The sequence below is a fragment of the Crocuta crocuta genome, unplaced genomic scaffold (assembly GCF_008692635.1).
Source record: "Crocuta crocuta isolate KB4526 unplaced genomic scaffold, BGI_CrCroc_1.0 scaffold176, whole genome shotgun sequence".
In the NCBI taxonomy this organism is placed as follows: domain Eukaryota; kingdom Metazoa; phylum Chordata; class Mammalia; order Carnivora; family Hyaenidae; genus Crocuta; species Crocuta crocuta.
In genome coordinates this window covers 1,022,196-1,040,972 of record NW_027531905.1, presented here as the reverse complement: position 1 = coordinate 1,040,972, position 18,777 = coordinate 1,022,196, and the positions used below count along the sequence as shown (strand labels likewise).

At 38.3% G+C, this 18,777-nt stretch overlaps 1 protein-coding gene across 5 annotated transcripts in view; it reads left to right on the top strand.

Annotated features, from left to right (window-relative positions):
- FGD4 (FYVE, RhoGEF and PH domain containing 4) overlaps positions 1–18,777 on the top strand; it is a 139,079-nt gene extending 120,302 nt beyond the window's left edge. For all 5 annotated transcript variants that reach the window (XM_077774458.1, XM_077774457.1, XM_077774459.1 and 2 more), the window contains 7 exons: positions 4,325–4,497; positions 7,880–7,910; positions 8,130–8,222; positions 8,542–8,667; positions 13,384–13,524; positions 16,731–16,871; positions 18,118–18,777. In XM_077774458.1, the coding sequence (XP_077630584.1) occupies positions 4,325–4,497; positions 7,880–7,910; positions 8,130–8,222; positions 8,542–8,667; positions 13,384–13,524; positions 16,731–16,871; positions 18,118–18,375 (963 nt within the window). In that variant the 3' untranslated portion in view covers positions 18,376–18,777. The remainder of the gene's footprint in view (positions 1–4,324; positions 4,498–7,879; positions 7,911–8,129; positions 8,223–8,541; positions 8,668–13,383; positions 13,525–16,730; positions 16,872–18,117) is intronic.

Sequence of the window (18,777 nt, the reverse complement as noted above, 5' to 3'; positions counted from 1 at the left end):
GGGGGTTCAGTGAGAAGGAATGGGCAAGACAAAATAAATAGGCTTAGGATTTACTAGTTTAAATAATCCCATCAGCTCTGGGGTGTATACTAGCTGTTGTCTGGTGCCTGACCCTGAGTAATTAGAGCAGGGATATACTGGCCCAGTGTGTAATAGCTCAAAAAAGGAGGCAGTTGGGGTATGGCCTCTGGATTGGTTGGTTTCCATATGAAAGGCATGGATGTAGGTCAGTCATTTACTACTTCTAGGAAGTGGGTAACCCTAAGCAGGACAAGTCCCTTCTTTGTCAACAAAGCCCCACGATGTCAAAGCATCAAAAATACAGATTAGGGACGCCTGGATGGCTCAGGTCATGACAATCGAGTCCTGCATCAGGCTCTGCACTGACAGCACAGAGCCTGCTTGGGATTCTCTCCCTCCCTTTCTCTACCCTTACCCTGTTCATATGCACTTGCTGCCTCTCAAAATAAATAAACTTTTTTAAAAAAAATACAGATTAAAAAGACATGCTTAATATACTATTTGGGGCTAAATGCCTGAGAGTTAATGTCTTCCCTTTGCCTTTCCCATTCCTTTAGGAGCTTAGATAATTTTCCTTTCCCATCTTCTGCATGACTGTTTCAGTAGTTAAGCTTCTAGTTCTGTGTCTAACCAAGTGCCTCGGCTTCATCTTCACATTTGAGAATTATCCTGGAAATGGTTTCAGGTTGAATACTTTGGTGCAGAGCCAAATTAAGCAGCTATTTTGAGGACAGATGGCAAGGAGACTTGGGGGACTACAGCCATAGTGACTTTGGAGAAAGGACCATCCTGTTCTACTTTTTGTAAGCTATCAAACTTCTCTTGCTGTCGCCTCCCGGGAGAACAGAGTCCTAGAGCGGGAGTTACTAGAAAGCCGCATTTGTCTTGTGAAGGTGAAGACCACCTTAAGAGCATCTCTGTAGGTCTGTTCTCTTGATCCCTGCCCCCCTCCACCCCTGCACTGTTCTTGTCACACACCTTCCTCTTGCCAGCACACTTTGCTTCGCATGGAGTATCTTCATGTTTAATACCTAGTAACCTCAGCAACCTTTTTTATTTTTGTCTCTAGAAAGTATATGAGGGCTAGTTTTCTGTATCCTGCTCTGGCGATATTACATTTCTCTAAAAAAACCGAATTGCATTTAGAAATCTGATTTCAGCATTCAGCTGACCTTCATGGGCTTGCACATTTTCTTGCCTCCACACCATGCTTGTTTGTATTACTGCAGGGTATTCTGTTGACTAAACTAAATAACCACACTTGATATCTGAACATTTAAAAAAAAAAATCACCAGATTATCCTACAGAATGACCCGAGAGGTTTTTATTCTTGGCCCTTTGGAGTTCTAGCCTTTATTTGCTTATAGCTGGACAGATTTCGATTTTTTTTCTCCCTTGACTTATTTAAACTTTGAATACAGAGCAGGCACTGGAAATTTTCTCCAACAATATACTTTTACCTTTTAAAACAAACTGAAATGAAACTTCCACTCGTGAGATATGAAATTGAATAGTTTCGGTTAAATAAATATTTTCAGAAACTTGATATGAATAGTTGAGGACATTGGAGATCAAGAAGGGGGACTCGCCCTGCGTTTTTAATAAAATTGAGACAGGCTTCTAGCTTAGCACTTCTGGAGTTCGCTCACCAGCCAGCGATTACATGTCTATAACAACCCTGAGCTGTGGCCATGGATAAGAAGGGATCTCCTGCACTGAAAGGGAAAGTCAATCTACTTGGTGCTGCACTTGCTATCACTTCCTCCTTCAGTACCTGTAGAAACCCAGAGGGAAGGTGATTGGGGCTTTTGCCACAGGAACAGGGATCACAGAAGAAACAGGAATAACTACCTAATTCTGTACATATATGGCATCTACTACACTGTAAGCAATATTTTGTGTCCATCAAGAGCTCTTACTTTCAGCTGTAAGAAAGAAGAACAGGGCTATTTATTGACAAGCGTTATATTGTGACCTGAGTTCTGGAAGGGTAATAAAGCAGTTATTGACGGTTGAGAATTAAAGCCCCACTTAGGAAGACTAGGGGAAACGTAATCCTGCAAGCATAAACCAGAAAGAGAAACACATCATTTGTACAAGAGTCTGTCATCTTGTATGAGTGTAACTGCAAAAACAAAATGCCAGGAACTTCCACATCCATGGATGGTATTTCTGTAAAAGAACAAGACTTTGCTTAACTGTATAATGTGAACTTGAGTACAGGCATCCAGGTAACTCTGAAGTTTTATGCCATGACATTACGTTTGTCCCTCAGTTTACAGAAAATGAGGCTGTTGTTGCTGTCTTGAAAGTCGAGCCCTGCGCCTGTCGGTGGCTCTGCCACTCCTGCTGCGCTGTGCTCAGCCTGGAGCAAATGCCCTCCCTAGAAAGCCTCCATACAAGATAGAGAGAGATGTTAACACAGACAGCAGCAAGCTGCTGCCAGAACCAAGCTGGGATGATGATGAGAGCCTTTCAGAGTGTTTTCACATCCCTAAGTCCTGTGTACTGCAGTGAGGCTGGTGATTGCCATACTTAGAACACAGCAGACCATTAATGATAGGGCATAGGTCCTTAGGGTTCTCTTCTAGAAATCTAAATGTGAAATGTGGTGCTGAGATGCATCTGTTAAAAGTGTATTTAGTGCCCTTTTATTTCTACATTATCGATTGTGGAAATGAAATTTACCACGAAATTTGTGACAGGAAGTTGCATAATAATGTACAAGGAACAACTGATGAGAAATCTGCTTTCAGAATGAGTACAATGGACAGTGTCACATAAACAGGTTGAGATGTTTTCAAAACCCATCAAGATTTCTTGTCTTGATGGCTTGGGTGGAGCCAAAATGGACCTGGCAGAACAGGACATTTTTCTTCATGTAATCGTCTCAACCTGTGACTTTGAGAGGTAATAATCTTGAGACATGAGAGGTTATGTAGTGCATAGACCCCAGTTGCTCTTGTCTTCAAAAACATGTATGTGACTCCAGAAACAGTGTAAGAGATGATAATAGGAAGGGGGAAGATAAGTATGGACTTCTTTAGGAATCTGCCTACAGATTAACCTAAGTATTTAGTCTTTCCTCTTTCTGCATGGTTTAATATATTCAAAAGTGAATTAAATGCCTCCCCAAACTTACTGCTTGGTCCTGAGTAGCAGGGGTTGTTCATCATTGACTAGAAATGAGGCATTATACATAATTTGATTCAGTTTTCAAAATAAAGTCCTTCATTTTATTTTTTTTAATGTTTATTTTTGAAATAGAGAAAGCATGAGTGGGGGAGGGGCAGAGAGAGAGAGACAGAGGATCTGAAGCCGGCTCACAGCTGACAAGCAGAGAGCCCGATGCAGGGCTTGAACTCACAAACCATAAGATCATGACCCGAGCCAAAGTCAGATGATTAACCGACTAAGCCACCCAGGTGCCCCAAAAGTCCTTGATTTTAAAAGCAGATCTGGTAAAGAAGATCTTTAAAAACTATTTGCTAAAATAGATGACCTTTCTATTTACACATGACAAATTCTTAAGATGTAGGACAATATAAAACAGTAAGTTAAATTTTTATGTAGGGCTTAGCGTGTTAACCCCACACATTCTCAAGTAATAATTTGGGGGTTTTTAACCTAATGTTAATCACACTGGCAAAAATAATTGCTAAATGTTACTCTTTTCCTCTAATAACTATTGTAGACTTGCTTTGTAAGACACAACAATTGGAAATTTTGATGCCTAAGGGCTTCAACTTATGTGGTTGAGAACTTCAGTTCCTGGTATGTGGAAAGTTGTTAATAAACTGTTGCTGAATTTAATTGAACTGATTTTCTTAATAGTACAGAATGATGATTGGCTTACTTAAATATCAAAACATGAAGGGCAGTCGGTGGCTCGGTCGGTTAAGCATCTGACTATAGATTTTGGCTCATATCATGATCTCATAATTCGTGAGACCAAACCTCATGTCAGTCTCTGCTCTGACAGCATAGAGCCTGCTGAGGATTCTCTCTCCCTCTTTCTCCGCCCCTTCCTCCCCTCAAAATAAATAAAAACATTAAACATAAATAAATTAATTAATTAAATGTTATGAACCAATAAAGAGAAATACATTATAAATTTTAAAATAAGGTAATTTTGATATAAGCATAAAATCTCAATATAATATTTCAATAATTTTGCTCACATAGAAAGTATGATATTCTCTGGAAATCCCTTGGAATTTTTGTCTAGGGCTACTTTTAATATTAGTCTCTTTCCTCTTCTTTGTTTTCCTATTTGTTGATGTGCATTCTGTCTTCTTGTAGTTCAACAACATGCTGCTGTACTGTGTCCCAAGATTCAGCTTGGTGGGCTCTAAATTCACAGTTCGAACCAGGGTTGGCATCGATGGAATGAAAATTGTAGAGACCCACAATGAAGAATATCCACACACTTTCCAGGTATCTGGGAAAGAGAGAACGCTGGAGCTACAAGCCAGGTGAGAACATCGTTCCTGTCACACAGCTTTCCACAGGCATTGGAAGGAGTCATAGGACAGAATAATTCTGAGGGTCTTTCCTGAGTGAATGCTGTAGACCTCTGAGAATCTGGTTCGATGTAAGAGAAGAAATAGAAGCTCTTAAAAGGCAAGAATCATGTCTTCCTTTTTGATTCCTCTGTAGTGCCTAGGATAGCTGTTTTCAGACGGTAAGCATTCAGGTTACATTGCCTCTTCAGATTTACAAGGTGCTCAGAGAATAAAGTTGTTGCGTTCAGGCCAGGGTTTTGAGACTTGTAGGAAAATGTTCTCCCCTAACTCTTCCTCCCTCCACCCTTGTTGTTGGTGCACAGTTTATTGATCAATAAACCCTTGTTTATTGATGCTTAATATTCCATGCTAAATGTTGAAGCGTCAACTGTCAGTCCTTCAGTGTCTCTGTATTTGTGGGGCTTGCTGGCACTTTGATGGAGAGACTGTTCAGAAGAGGCAGGGTAGGAAAGGTAATGATTCTCCTGCCACAGTTGGAGGATATGTGAAGGGGCCATTTGGGGCTTTTAGTGGCCTCTAGAAACCAGGACTTCTGAAAGGGATGGTTCTTCTTGCATGCTTTATTTAGTTGGAAAAAAGGGCTGGAGTTTGTAGCATCCATCTGCCTAACCTAACCATGTCTAGAGAGGAAAAAAACATGAGAACCACTGCAGTGGGTCCTAACTACCTCAAGTGTGAACATCCAGAAAACGGCGTGCTGTCAGATTTTGAAATATCTGCCTTAGAAGACTGTCATCCATTTATCCTACAAAGGCCTATCCTGATGAAAATTGGGAACATTCAGAAGGTCATAGATCAAAGGGTTAAGTACCAATCCTGGCTCTGATGGTTCTGATACCCTAGAATTTACAGGCTCCTATAACACTTCTGTTTCTTTTTGCTCTGTTGCCCCTATTGTGTGGTTCTGGATGCTCAGATGGATTCATCCTGGATACCTGTGTTTAGTAGCTGCATAAAAGCTTGAAGTTCAGACTTCCAAAAGAGAATAATTTATTTTAGCAGGAATCTGGCCAGGGAATCAGGGAATTTGGTGATATTACAGTTATGGGAGATATAGCAGGCTGGGAAAGTTTGAAGAACTAGCCAGCCACTTCTTTGATTTCCCACAGCAAATCTCTACTCAACCTGGCATTACTTAGGGAGCTGCTAGGGGACTGCTCTGAGGATTAGAAGGTGGCATTTCAAGCATTAATTAAAAGTATAAAGGACTTGGCTTTGAATGCCATCGTTTTCCTGCCTTATGGTGGGATTTGGGCCCCAGCTATCAAACCCAAAGGAAGAATGTATTATGCAGGTGTTTGGAGTTTCCTGACCTAAATCCTCCCTCAGAGCCTGACTCACTGAGTAATTGGTTCTGGCAACAGGAAGGACTTATCAATAGTTCTGACCATCAGAGAAGTCTTCATTGCGGAAGAATGAGGCGCTGCTGCTCTGAAATGCCAGCACACTTCCAAATCTGCAGACCTGAGACGTGTCGAAACAGCAGAAGAGAGATTATGAAAGTTTCAGGGATTGTCTAATGGGAACTCCTGCCTTCCATTAGCAGGTTGGCTGTTTTCTCTTCAGGATGGCACTGATTCATGAGGAATTTTTGTTAAGTACAGGCAGTAATCACTTTGTAGAGTTCCAATATGCAGTATTGGATACATTTCAACTGGTAATGAAAACACGGTCATGTTTCCTTAAATTTCCTATTCCCCTAAGCTCACTGCTGCACTTATATTTATGATTATATGGTGAATTGAAGATCTGAATTAAGTGATTACTTTTCAGTCTATGATTCTTTCAATAGAAACAAACATTGAAAATCTCAGAACATCAGAGTATTAGCAGGGATTATATTATTTGGGTATATATTTGAAGATATTTACAGATAATTCGCGTCTGAAACCAACTAGGGGAAAAAAGAGTTCTGCTTTTCTTGCAGAATAAGTCAGCCTTAAGACTGGCCTCTTACATTCTACTCTCTCTTCCATATTTAAAAGAATATAAAGTATTTGGCCTTAAATAGTTTTTATTTCATGATTTTATATTACTAAATGAATGTAAAAACATACTAATAAGTAAATTAGAGGAATAAAAAAATCTGCCATGACTGAGATAGTAATACAAAGAGCATTAAAGACTTGTCAGGTTTGTTTGCACTTAAAAGGCTGAGAACAGCTAGGAAATAACTATGATGACAGTACAATAGAACTGATTTTATCCACGCAGGCCACTGCAGTAGGGAGAAATCTTTTTTGAGGGGCAAGATTGAAGCCTTCCCCAGTCAGATTCTTGGTCCAAGGATCCCCAGGTGAAAAATAAGCAGAATCTTCCATTTGACAGGCCCAGATTCCAACTACATTCTTGGCATATTATGATGCTCAATAATAAATTTGCTGGAAAGATAAATGATGTCATAAGAGCCAAGCTCCTGCCAAACTCATTTATATGTGACACCTTTGGGAGCGAGGCATGTGACGTTCAGGCTGGAACACAAATTCAGACCTAGTCTACCAAACATATGCAAACAAATGGAACCCCACTCTTTTGACATTCTTCAGAATCCTCCAAATTGAAGATGTAGCTCAGTCCAGAGTCTACTAATGGGGATTTTTCTAATATATTCTGTGACAGCAGCCAGCTGTATAAGCTCTCTGCAGGGAAGATGAACTAAACAGAATTTGCCTCAATAGGAAAATAGGAAGATTTGACTATAGTCAAGGAAATTTTTTCCCAAGAGAAAATTATTAAATGCTGGAGTTTATTAATCTGTGAAACTTCCTTCCTACAAGCATCTAAAAATTTTGTTTTGCTTTATCTGTAATAGGTTAAGTACAGCATTGCCTAAAATTTTCTAGCAAAATTGTTTTTCAGAGGAAATATTAAATAGCTTCCTAAGGTCTTACAAAGATATTTTAGATTCCAGAGAATATATTTTAGATTCTAGAGAATAATTGTAATGTTTTATAAGATGGACCATGACGAGTAGCCTTTGAAAATCTCGTATGTCTTCTTAAAGGTAAATTGGAAGACTAGTTGTATATCTGGTATAACTACATCTACAGTTACCTAATATGTTCAGCTAGATGATGGTTGTCAAACATATCAGGGCAGTATATTGATGGAAGCTAAACTTAACTCTCCCGCTCAAAACTTATGCGTACCATAATTTTTTTTAAGAATTTATTTGTTCAGTTGCCAAAGATTCTGTTTAATTTTTGTTGAAACTTTTTCCCAGGCATCCCTGAATTTTCCAGAAGTTGAAACAGCATTAAAGCATAGTTTTATTCACGAGTTATAACTCATTAATGTTCTCTGCATTCACTTGTATTCTGTTTTGTTTTAGTTCTGAGCAAGACAAAGAAGAATGGATCAAGGTAAACCGGATTTCTATTTTCATTTTTTTATTTTTTGGTAACCTTTGTATGTACAGACACCTGCACATATTGTAGTGTACACATACAGCAGTGTCATCAGAACAAGGTCATTTAATTTTTAAGGGCATTCCCACATCATAGATATTTGTTTGATAAGGCATTTTCATTAATTTCCAAGTGATATTTTAATGTGTGCTTTGAATCTCATTTATATTTTAGGCTCTTCAGGAGACCATTGATGCTTTCCATCAGAGGAATGAAACCTTCAGAAATGCAATCGCAAAGGATAATGACATGCAGTCAGAGGTTTCTGTAAGTTGAATTAAATTCTTTAAATTCTTTTCTTTTTGCAGTTGCAGATTTGTCTAGTCATTTTCTTATCCTGCCTTTTCTCTTTGCAATGCCAGAACTGGCTAGACAGAATCTCATTTTTTTCTTACATAAATACAATAGCAAGTGCCTTTTTTGTGCTGCTAAAACTTCTTTGTACCTTTTCCTTCTTTTCCTGGATCTTGAGCTTCAGAGCATGATATAAGCAATGTTGTTGAAGTGCTTTTTAATAAATAAGTAATTAACAAATAGATGGAAATAACAGTTTTTTCTGGTAAAATTGAATCTCTTTCCTTTTTAGACTGCTGAGCTAGGAAAAAGAGCTCCAAGATGGATCCGAGATAATGAAGTCACGATGTGTATGAAATGCAAAGAGTCTTTCAATGCACTGACAAGGAGAAGACATCATTGTCGAGCATGTGGACACGTAAGTGAGATTTCTTAATGGTCATGAAGGCTGCTAGTATTGTAAAATCATCCAGTTTGAAAAGTCAAAAAAAATTATTCAATTAAATAAATCACTTAATTGATAAACCTATTTTGATGACAGCTATGTACAAAACACTGTGCTGTTTCCTGGAGAAAAAAAGTAAGCAAAATGATCCCCAATTTCACATAGCTTACATTTTAATGGAGAAAATAACCAAAGCCAAGTAAATAGACAAATAAGCATTTTAAATTACTACAAAGACACTAAGAAGGCAATTAAGAAGTTAGAATAGAGAATGATGTTAATGGAGGAAGACTTGGGACCAATTTTACTTAGAAAAATGAAGACCTGTCTGAGGCATTGATACTTAAGCTGATTAATGCCTAAAAGGTGAGAAAGAGCTAACCAATGCAAGGGAGGTGGGAAAGGTGGTCAGTGGCTCTGTAGGTCAGAAGGCCTGAGGTAGGAGAAAGTTGGGTCCTCCATTGGATGCCAGAGGTCATGGGACTGGAGCCTAATGAGTAAGAGGAACTGGGGCATAAGAAATAGGTAGAGGCGAGGTCTCCTGGGTGGCTCAGTTGGTTAAGCGTCTGACTTCGGCTCAGGTCATGATCGCGCGGTTCATGGGTTTGAGCCCCGCATCGGGCTCTGTGCTGACAGCCAGCTCAGAGCCTGGAGCCTGTTTTGAATTCTGTGTCTCTCTCTCCCCCACTCATGTTCTGTTTCTCTCTGTCTCAGTAATAAATAAAAACATTAAAATAAATTTTTTAATAAAAAAAAGAAATAGTTAGAGGTAAATAATTACCAAAGGAGTTGATGTCTCTGAGAAAACAAGAGTTAGAACATATAGCATAAATGGAAGTTCAGGCTTTTGATGGGAGAGGGAAATTTCCTCCATTATAACAGAAAGAGAAAACGAAATGATGGGTGCAAATGTGGCTGTGTTTTTGATTTTGTGATAGGAAATGTTAGGTCTGATGATAACTATGTTGTCATTGAAGTATGAGGAAGAGTCATCAGCTGAAAAGTAGGGGGAAGAGGGATGAAGGAGATTCAAGAAAGAGGGTTCGGTATGAAACGGTTGTCTTTGGGCAGGGAAGTGAGCCTCCCAGAGGAATAGGTGTGGACTTCTCTGTGCCCATTAGAGGTTTATGGTTATATATGTAAAAGACATACAGTCTCACAAAATTCAACAACTCAGGCCAGAGGAGGCAGGTGACAGGTTTTCAGCAATTTGAGTTTTTTATATGGAAAGAGTGAGGAGGTACAAGACATGAAATGAGGAAGGGGATAACAGCAGACTTTGCATGGCCCTGTATACCAAGTTTAAGATTATATACTTTCTTCTAAAAAGCAACAAGTAAACAGAAGGGCAGGCATTGCAGGGATTTAATTTATTATTAGTATGCTGAAGTGCAACAATTTTTATTGATCGTTCATCTAGATTAGTCTCTTACTGCAGATTTATTTTTCTGCTTTTCTTGTAAGTTTTCTCAGTGAAACAGTTCTGTGATCAAAGTTCAATTTGATAGCAAACTTTCCCCTCAGGGTAAGACTTTTTAATCTGCCATTGAGTTTGCTTGAAATGACTTCCGGTATTGACTAACATACTTGCCTTCAGCAAACAAACAAATGTGTTTGAATGTGGATTACCAAAATACTATGATATGAGTTGAAAATAAATGAAAGAGTAGCTGATATGAATATGCAACTGCATGTTAAATCTAAATTCTAGAGTGATTTCATTTCAATTATAGGAAAACAATGAATTGAGTTTCTTAAAAAGTTTTTTTAAATTTTCATTTTAGAGAGAGAGAACAGGAGCGAGGGAGAGGGGCAGAGAGAAAGAAAGAATCCCAGGCAGGCTCCACACTCAGTGTAGAGCCCAGCAGGGGGCTCAATCCCATGATCCTGGAAATATGACCTCAACTGAAATCAAGAGTGGGTCACTCAACCTACTGAACCACCCAGGCACCCCAACAATAAATAGTGGGGTTTTTTTTTATCATGAATTGTATATGCTCTGAACCTAAACTAAAAGTTTTACTAACATTTATATATTTTTAAATAGTTTATCCACAATAAATTGGGGGAAAATATGCTTTTTGAAGAAGATACTTTTTTTTAAAGTTGTGTGTGTATGTGTTTTAAGTTTTTATTTAAATTCCAGTTTAATGTACAGTGTAATACTAGTTTCAGGTGTACAAAATCATGATTCAACACTTCCATACAGCAAGTGTAGTCCTTAATCCCCATCATCTATTTAACCCATTCCCTCACCCACCTGTCCTCTAGTAACCATCAGTTTGTTCTCTTTAGTTAAGAGTCTGAACCTTGGTGTGCCTCTCCCTCTCTCTTTATTTCCCTCCATGCTTGTTTTGTTTCTTAAATTCCACATATGAGTGAAATCATATGGTATTTGTCTTTCTCTGATATACTTTGCTTAGCATAAGATTCTGTAGCTCCATCTGCATTGTTGCAAATGGCAAGATTTCATTCTTTTTTTTTTTTTTTTTTTTTTAAGATTTCATTCTTTTTATGGATGAGGAATATTCCATTATGTGTTTGTATGTATGTAATATATATCAGCTCTTCTTTATCCATCCATCATTCAGTGGAATCTTGGGCTCTTTCCATAGTTTGACTGTTGTAAATAATGCTGCAATAAAAATTGGGGTGCATGTATCCCTTTGAATTAGTATTTTTTGAGTAAATGGCTAGTAGTACAATTTCTGGATTGTAGGATAGTTCTATTTTTAACTTTTTGGGGAACCTCCATACTGTTTTCCAGAGTGGCTGCACCAGTTTGCATTCCTAACAGTGTGAGGGAGTTCCCCTTTCTCCACATCCTCACAAACACCTGTTGTTTCTTGTGTTGTTGATTTTAGCCATTCTGACAGATGTGATGTGATATCTCATGGTAGTTTTTATTTGCATTTCCCTAATGGTGACTGATGTTGAGCATCTTGTCATGTGTCTGTTGTTCATCTATATGTCTTCTTTGGAAAAATGTCTATTCGCGTCTTCTGCCCATCTTTTAACTGATTATTCATTTTTTTGATGTTGAGCTTTATAAGTTCTTTATGTATTTTGGATACTGTCAGATATATGTCATTTGTAAATATCTTCTCCCATTCAATAGGTTACCTTTTAGTTTCGTTGATTGTTTTCTTCACTGTGCAAGAGGTTTTTATTTTGATGAAATCTCAATAGTTTATTTTTGCATTTGTTTCCCTTGCCTCAGGAGACATTCTAGTAAAATGTTGCTATGGCCAAGAAAATATTTTTTTAATGTTTATTTACTTTTGAGAGAGAGGGAGACAGAGCACTATTGGGGGAGGATCAGAGAGAGAGGGAGACACAGAATCCAAGGCAGGCTCCAGGCTCTGAGCGTCAGCACAGAGCCCAACACGGGGCTTGAACCCACAAACCATGAGATCGTGACTTGAACTGACATCAGACAGTAAACCACTGAGCCACCCAGGTGCCCCTCAAAAATAATTTTTTAAACTGGAAAGTGTTAACAATTGTCATATAATAATTAGAAAAAATGCTATTCACTAAGAAATAGAATACATTTGCATTGTACTCATTCATTCATTGGCATTCTAACTTTCTTGTGTGCCTTGTGAGCAAAATCTACAAGGATGATCTCTCATAGAGCTTACAGCCTAGTGAGCATTACAGACATAAATCAATTAATCATACAAGTATATGATTAAAAACTAATAAGAGCATCAAGAAAAGTAGTTTCAATAGCACAGTGACAAGAGACAGTTCTCTATTCTGAAATTTGGAGGAGTCTTCCTTGAAGAAGTGAAATCTGAGTCAACATTTAAATGATGAACAAGAGATAACTCACTGAAGCCTAGATGAGAGAGGACGGGAGTACAGCACTTCAGGGGCTCTTAAGAAGCCAGTGTCACTGGTGATACAGAGAGTAAGAGGGGCCAATTATATAGGATATTGTGGGCCAATATACAGGGTATTCTTTACCTAAAAGCAAAGGGAAAACTAAGGATTTTAAATAAAGGAAAGACCTATCAGATTAGCATATTTAAGACAGTATCTGGTGCTGTTTGGAAAATAGCTTGGAGGGATGTAAAAATAGGCTAGAGAGTGCTCCAGTAAGAATGCTACCAGGACCAGTCATGAGACTGCAGTAGTCCCAAGTAGGATATTGACTGCTTGGACTTGGAAGGAAGATGTAGAGAAATGGACAAATGAAAAAAATATCTAGGAGATAAAATCTGGACTTTGTAATATTGTGATTCTGTGGGGTGAAGTAGAGGGATATGTTGAGGACTATGGCTCTTAGGTTTCTGACTTGCTGTGACTGGCTGGATGGCTGTGCTGTTTTCCGTGACAGGGAGCATTAGTAGGGAACAGGTTTGGAGGAGTAGGGTAAAGGCAGGAAACAGCTTCAGAGCAGGGACGATCCCGAGTTCATTTTGGGAGCATAATGATGAAACATCCAGAGGTGTGAAAGGTAAAGGTCTCCTACCTATAGAGCAAGGAAGACCATGATGAACAAGCAGAGCCCGTCACCAACAGCATTATGATATCATGATAAATATTCCTAATGTTCATGGGATATTCTTAGTCTGGTAAAAATTTGCCTTAAATATTTAACTCTTTCTCATTTCATATTACTATAAGTGATTATTACTTAAATCTTTATGATTGTTTACTCTTCATTTTTCTAAATTTAAGGTGGTTTGTTGGAAGTGTTCTGATTACAAAGCTCAACTTGAGTACGATGGTGGAAAATTGAACAAAGTTTGTAAAGACTGTTATCAAATAATAAGTGGATTCACAGACAGCGAAGAAAAGAAGAGAAAAGGAATTTTAGAGGTATGAAATATTAAATGATGGAGAACTGAAATTTTTATGAAAGGAATGTAGCCCTGAAGAGTACAGATAGCACATTTTGGTATTTCTCTTAATATTTAACAATTTGAAGAAGAAGCAAGATTCATACTTTTGTCTTACCCTGCTGAATTTTGAGATCATATTTAGTTGTGTAGAAAGCACATCATTTGAGAGTGAAATACGTTAATGTCATGAAGGCAGCAATAATAAAATATTGAGTATAAATTGTTTTCTCTTCTGATGCCCAACATTACAATGTATTTTTTAAAGTTTATTTATTTTATGTTGAGAGAAAGAGAGAGATAAAGTGTGATTGGGGAGGGGCAGAAGTAGAGGGAGGGAGAGGGAATCCCAAGCAAGCTCCTCACTGTCAGCACAGAACCCACTGTGTGGCTCAAACCCACAAACTGTGAGATCATGACCTAAGCCAAAGTCCAGTGCTTAAGTGACTGAGCTACCCAGGTGCCCCTCCACTATATTATTTAATAGGAAAGCTTTCCTGGCAATTATCATATTGGCTTCAAAAACCACTGTCTGAAATTATTAAAATTCATATTAAACTATTACTTTATTACCTGAAAAAGTCTTCCAACTTGTTGTGTTAAAAACATCATTTACGGGACACCTGGGTGGCTCAGTTGGTTAAGCGTCCGGCTTCAGTCAGGTCATAATCTCACAGTTCGTGGCTTCAAGCCCTGCATCGGGCTCTGTGCTGACAGCTAGCTCAAAGCCTGGAGCCTGTTTCAGATTCTGTGTCTCCCTCTCTCTCTGACCCTCCCTTGCTCACACTGTCTGTCTCTCTCTCAGAAATAAATAAAAATATTTTAAAAATTAGAAAAAAAAAACATCATTTAACACCTCATGACAGTAATATGGTAACGGCTTTGAAATATTCTTGAAATACCTAGCAAGTGAATTTGACTCATTTTTTAGAATAGTCAGAACCTCCCAAGCCTGGGCACTATAATGCAGCTTGTACCTGAAATGAGTTTCACACTCAGAGATATTAACATAAGGAATAAATTCTATAATAAGGCCTTTGTGGCAGAAAGTTCAAGGTAGCCTGGAAAGTCTATGAAGAATAGGCTCATGATCAGAATCTTCTGTATCTAAAGTCATAGACATACTTTATTTTCTACGAATTTCCATGGTTTATTAAGAATCAATGACTGTTTATTGAGCATCTATGCAGTATAAGCATACAAAGGTCATTTCTGTTAACTGAATAAGAAGCATAAACTTCAGGGTCCATTTAAGGCTGACAAGCTGAAAGTATAACTTTGAATTCCTCTAGGGTATACGTGTTGCTTGTAGGCAGACGTAAGTGGGGCTTTCCCTGGCAAGGAATGGGGAAAGACATGTTTCATTGCCTCCCAAGAACACAGCCTCAAGACTTAAACACAGCAATTGGCATAATATAATGAGTCCAATAACTTGTTTTAAGGGATGGGTTTCAGGTTGTATCTCTGAATTTAAAATCTCTAGGTAGTTTTTTTGAAAAACCTATATATATTTAATCAAGTAAATATATTATGTGAGGTCTATAAATAGAAGGTAAGTATGCATATGTGCATGTAGACACACACATACTTGCATATTTGAAACTTGCTTCATGCCACCTAGTGTTTTGTGTGCTCTAGACCAGAAGTCAATACACTTTTCCTATAAAGGGTCAAAGAGAAACTGTTTTAGTCTTTGCAGGCCAAGAGGAAAAACTGAAAATATTACTTCTAGGACAAGAAAGAAAATTTTCACAAATTATATTGACAATTGAAATACAATAATAATGTAGTATAGTTTTTTATCATATGACAATAAGATGGGAATTCTTTCTGAGTACGGGAGATGACATTTTATTTAATTAGAGTCCAAAGTTAGTGTTCCCTGTCATCAGATTGATTTTTAAATTTCATCTATAAAAAACAAAAAAATTCTAAAAGAAAAGTCTTATCTCATAGGCCATTCATAAACAGGTGGTGGAGTGGTGGGCTGTAGTTTGCCTGCCAGTGCTTCTTAAAGAAATCAGTGATGAAGGGCCAGTTTTATTTCCAAATCACACAACTCTCTATGTTTGTAAAATGTTTGCATGTCTACCCAAAGTCAAATCGCTCCAAAAGTTTCTAAGTGCTTACTCTTACTTTCTGTGCTTTATCTTGAATGGATAACAAAGCAGTTGGTGAACCAACACTGTCCAGTGGATGGCATTGAGTAGTGCTATCCTAAGGATCCAAGCAACTGAAAATAGATGCAAACCATTTTCTTCCTATAATATGTATAATAAAATCTATCATTTAGTCAAATGATTTTGTTCCCTTTTCAGCCAGATAGATAGATAGATAGATAGATAGATAGATAGATAGATAGATAGATAGATAGATAGATAGATATCAGGAGACAAAGCAGAACACTATAAATGGGTCTACAAAGAATTGTAATTTTTAAAACTTGTAAATTATCTGAGGTTCCAGGGTAATGATTGCTGGTCAGTATTTGCCTTTTTGCTATTGCATCATTACACTGTTGATGCTGGTATAGCATTGTGGTTAAAAGTTCAGGCTCTGAGGGGACCTGGGTGGCTCAGTCGGTTAAGTGTCCGACTTCAGGTCAGGTCATGATCTCGCGGTTGGTGAGTTCGAGCCCTACGTTGGTCTCTGTGCTGACAGCTCAGAGCCTGGAGCTTGCTTCAGATTCTGTGTCTCGCTCTCTGTGCCTCCTCCTCTCATGCTCTGTCTCTCCTCTCCAAAAATAAACAAACATTAAAAGAAAAAAATGTTCAGGTTCTGAATCCAGATCCAAATTCTAGCATGCCAATTCCTACATATATGACCTGGGAAAGGAATTTCACTTCTGCAACTCAAAGACAGTGAAAGTGGTATCTTCTTGGTATGAGGATTAAATGAAATAAACACATAGTGAACTAAGAAAAGTGCCTTTATAGCAAACATTCAATAAATGTTTAACTTATTTAAATTTGAGGTCTGGTAATACTTAAATATTTCCCCTTGTTCATAAAAGATCAGGTAAGTGTTTAAATAATAATTGAGGATGAACTCTTTTTGGACATCCCCACGAGACATTTTATATGAATATATTGTACTTGATGAATGTTCCAATAAGGTGAACTACTTCTCCGTGTGGTTCATTTTCTGGTCTCTCTCTCTCACTCTCCTTCCATTATATTGTTCTAGATTGAATCAGCAGAAGTATCTGGAAACAGCATAGTGTGCAGCTTTCTTCAGTATATGGAGAAGTCGAAACCTTGGCAGAAAGCTTGGTGTGTGATCCCCAAACAAGACCCTCTCGTGCTGTACATGTACGGGGCCCCTCAGGTATGTAGACTGCATTTTTCTGAGGGGATGGAGTCCCTGGGGCACAAAGGGAGGTGAAGACACTGAAATCAAAATCCTGCCATTACTCCTCTACAGAACAAGAGTTCAGCCAGTTGCATTGTCTTTCATTACAATTGAAAAATAATCAGTAACTAAAATTCAAGTTTATTTCAACTGATTTAAAAATTTTTTAGGCTGACTTTTTAAAAGATAGCCCATAATTGCTTTACCTCGTGCCCCATTTGTCTCTTCCCTTCCTCATTCCTATCCAGTGGTTTGAGAAGGGGTGAGTTGGATTAGGAAGGGGCATGAGACGGAAGGGGTGAAGCAGAGGGAGAAGCAAGGAAGAGAAGGAGCCTTTATAATGACAGGAAATAATTATGATAAGTTGGGGTTTTTTTTACTGAATGGATGGATACCTGAAAAAGAAAGGACTTTGAGAGGAAGGGGAATTTATATCAACCTTGGATTAACATCCAGTAGCAAGTGTTTGAGAGCCATGTGTGCATGGATGTGAGCTAAATCTGTGGGAACAGCAGACATGCAGGCTTAGCTTCTCACCAGAGCCGCACCGGGCACTGTGAGTTGTGTTGTGTTTGAAAAACACCTATGTTCATAAAAAAATAAAAATAAAAAATTAATAAAAAATTAAAAAATTAAAAAAAAAAAAGGAAAACACCTGTGTTCACCTGGGAATATGTAAAATCTTAAATGTATCTGTCGTACTTTAGCCTACATCTACATTAAGAGCTAGGAAAACTTTATTTTAGAAATAGACTATAAATACCAAAGCATATATTATCTTCTGTTTGTTTTCTCTATAACTTCTTTTTTGTCCATAAATAAATTGATGCCTGAATTTATCTGGGTCACCAGATAAAACTGCATTTGGTAATGAGATCCTCGTCAACATTTACGGGTTTTATATAGTAACTATTATTTTTTTCCCTTTTCCATCTGAATGAAGAGTTGAATGAACTCCTTCACAGAAAGGGGGTGTAGGATCAGTGCATCCTAGCTGATTTAGGCAAGAGCTCTCTTTCATTAATTTATTCAGCTAGCATTATCAGTGGCCTCATGTACAGGGAGCATGTGAAACCTGGATGCCCATCCCTGTCCACAGAGAGCTCACAGGGTGCGTCTGTGTGGAACAGTGGTAAGAAAAGAGGTTTAGTGGGAGCCAGGTTACACAGGCCTACGCACAGCAGCTAATACAGCTCATGATATGTACCATGTTTTTCCCTAGGATGTCCGAGCCCAGGCCACCATCCCACTCCTTGGCTACATTGTGGACGATATGCCAAGGAGTGCAGACCTGCCACACAGTTTCAAACTGACCCAGTCCAAGTCTGTGCACAGCTTTGCTGCAGACAGTGAGGAACTGAAACAGAAGTGGCTGAAAATCATCTTTTTAGCTGTCACAGGTGAGACACCAGATGGTCCCAACAAGCATCCAACCACCTTGGATGATCATCCTGAACCTAAGAAAAAATCAGAATGCTGAACTCGGGGACCAGCCACAGTGTGGGGGTCTCAAGATTTACAGCTCCAGACATTCCCAACCCTCCTCATTCATTTCTTAGCACTTTATGTTGAAAAATATAGGCTCTTAAATGCATCTTTTGGGGAAGTACTTTCCTGTGTTTCTGTATTCATAGTGAAACTGATGTGCAGAGCCATTCTACCGATAAAAGTTTGAAATAATGTGAAAATGGAGCATTTTTTAATGAGCTATTCCTTGCATATGTACTTTTGTCTTGAAGAAAATGTTATCAGTGGATTCTATCACTATCAGGTTAGAATAGGCCACCTCCATTTAAGGTCCTGTAATGTCTTCTCCTCACAGGTAGGACTTGTAACAGTTTGAAAGATATACCTCCATGTTGCCAAAATAGATCCGTGGTAA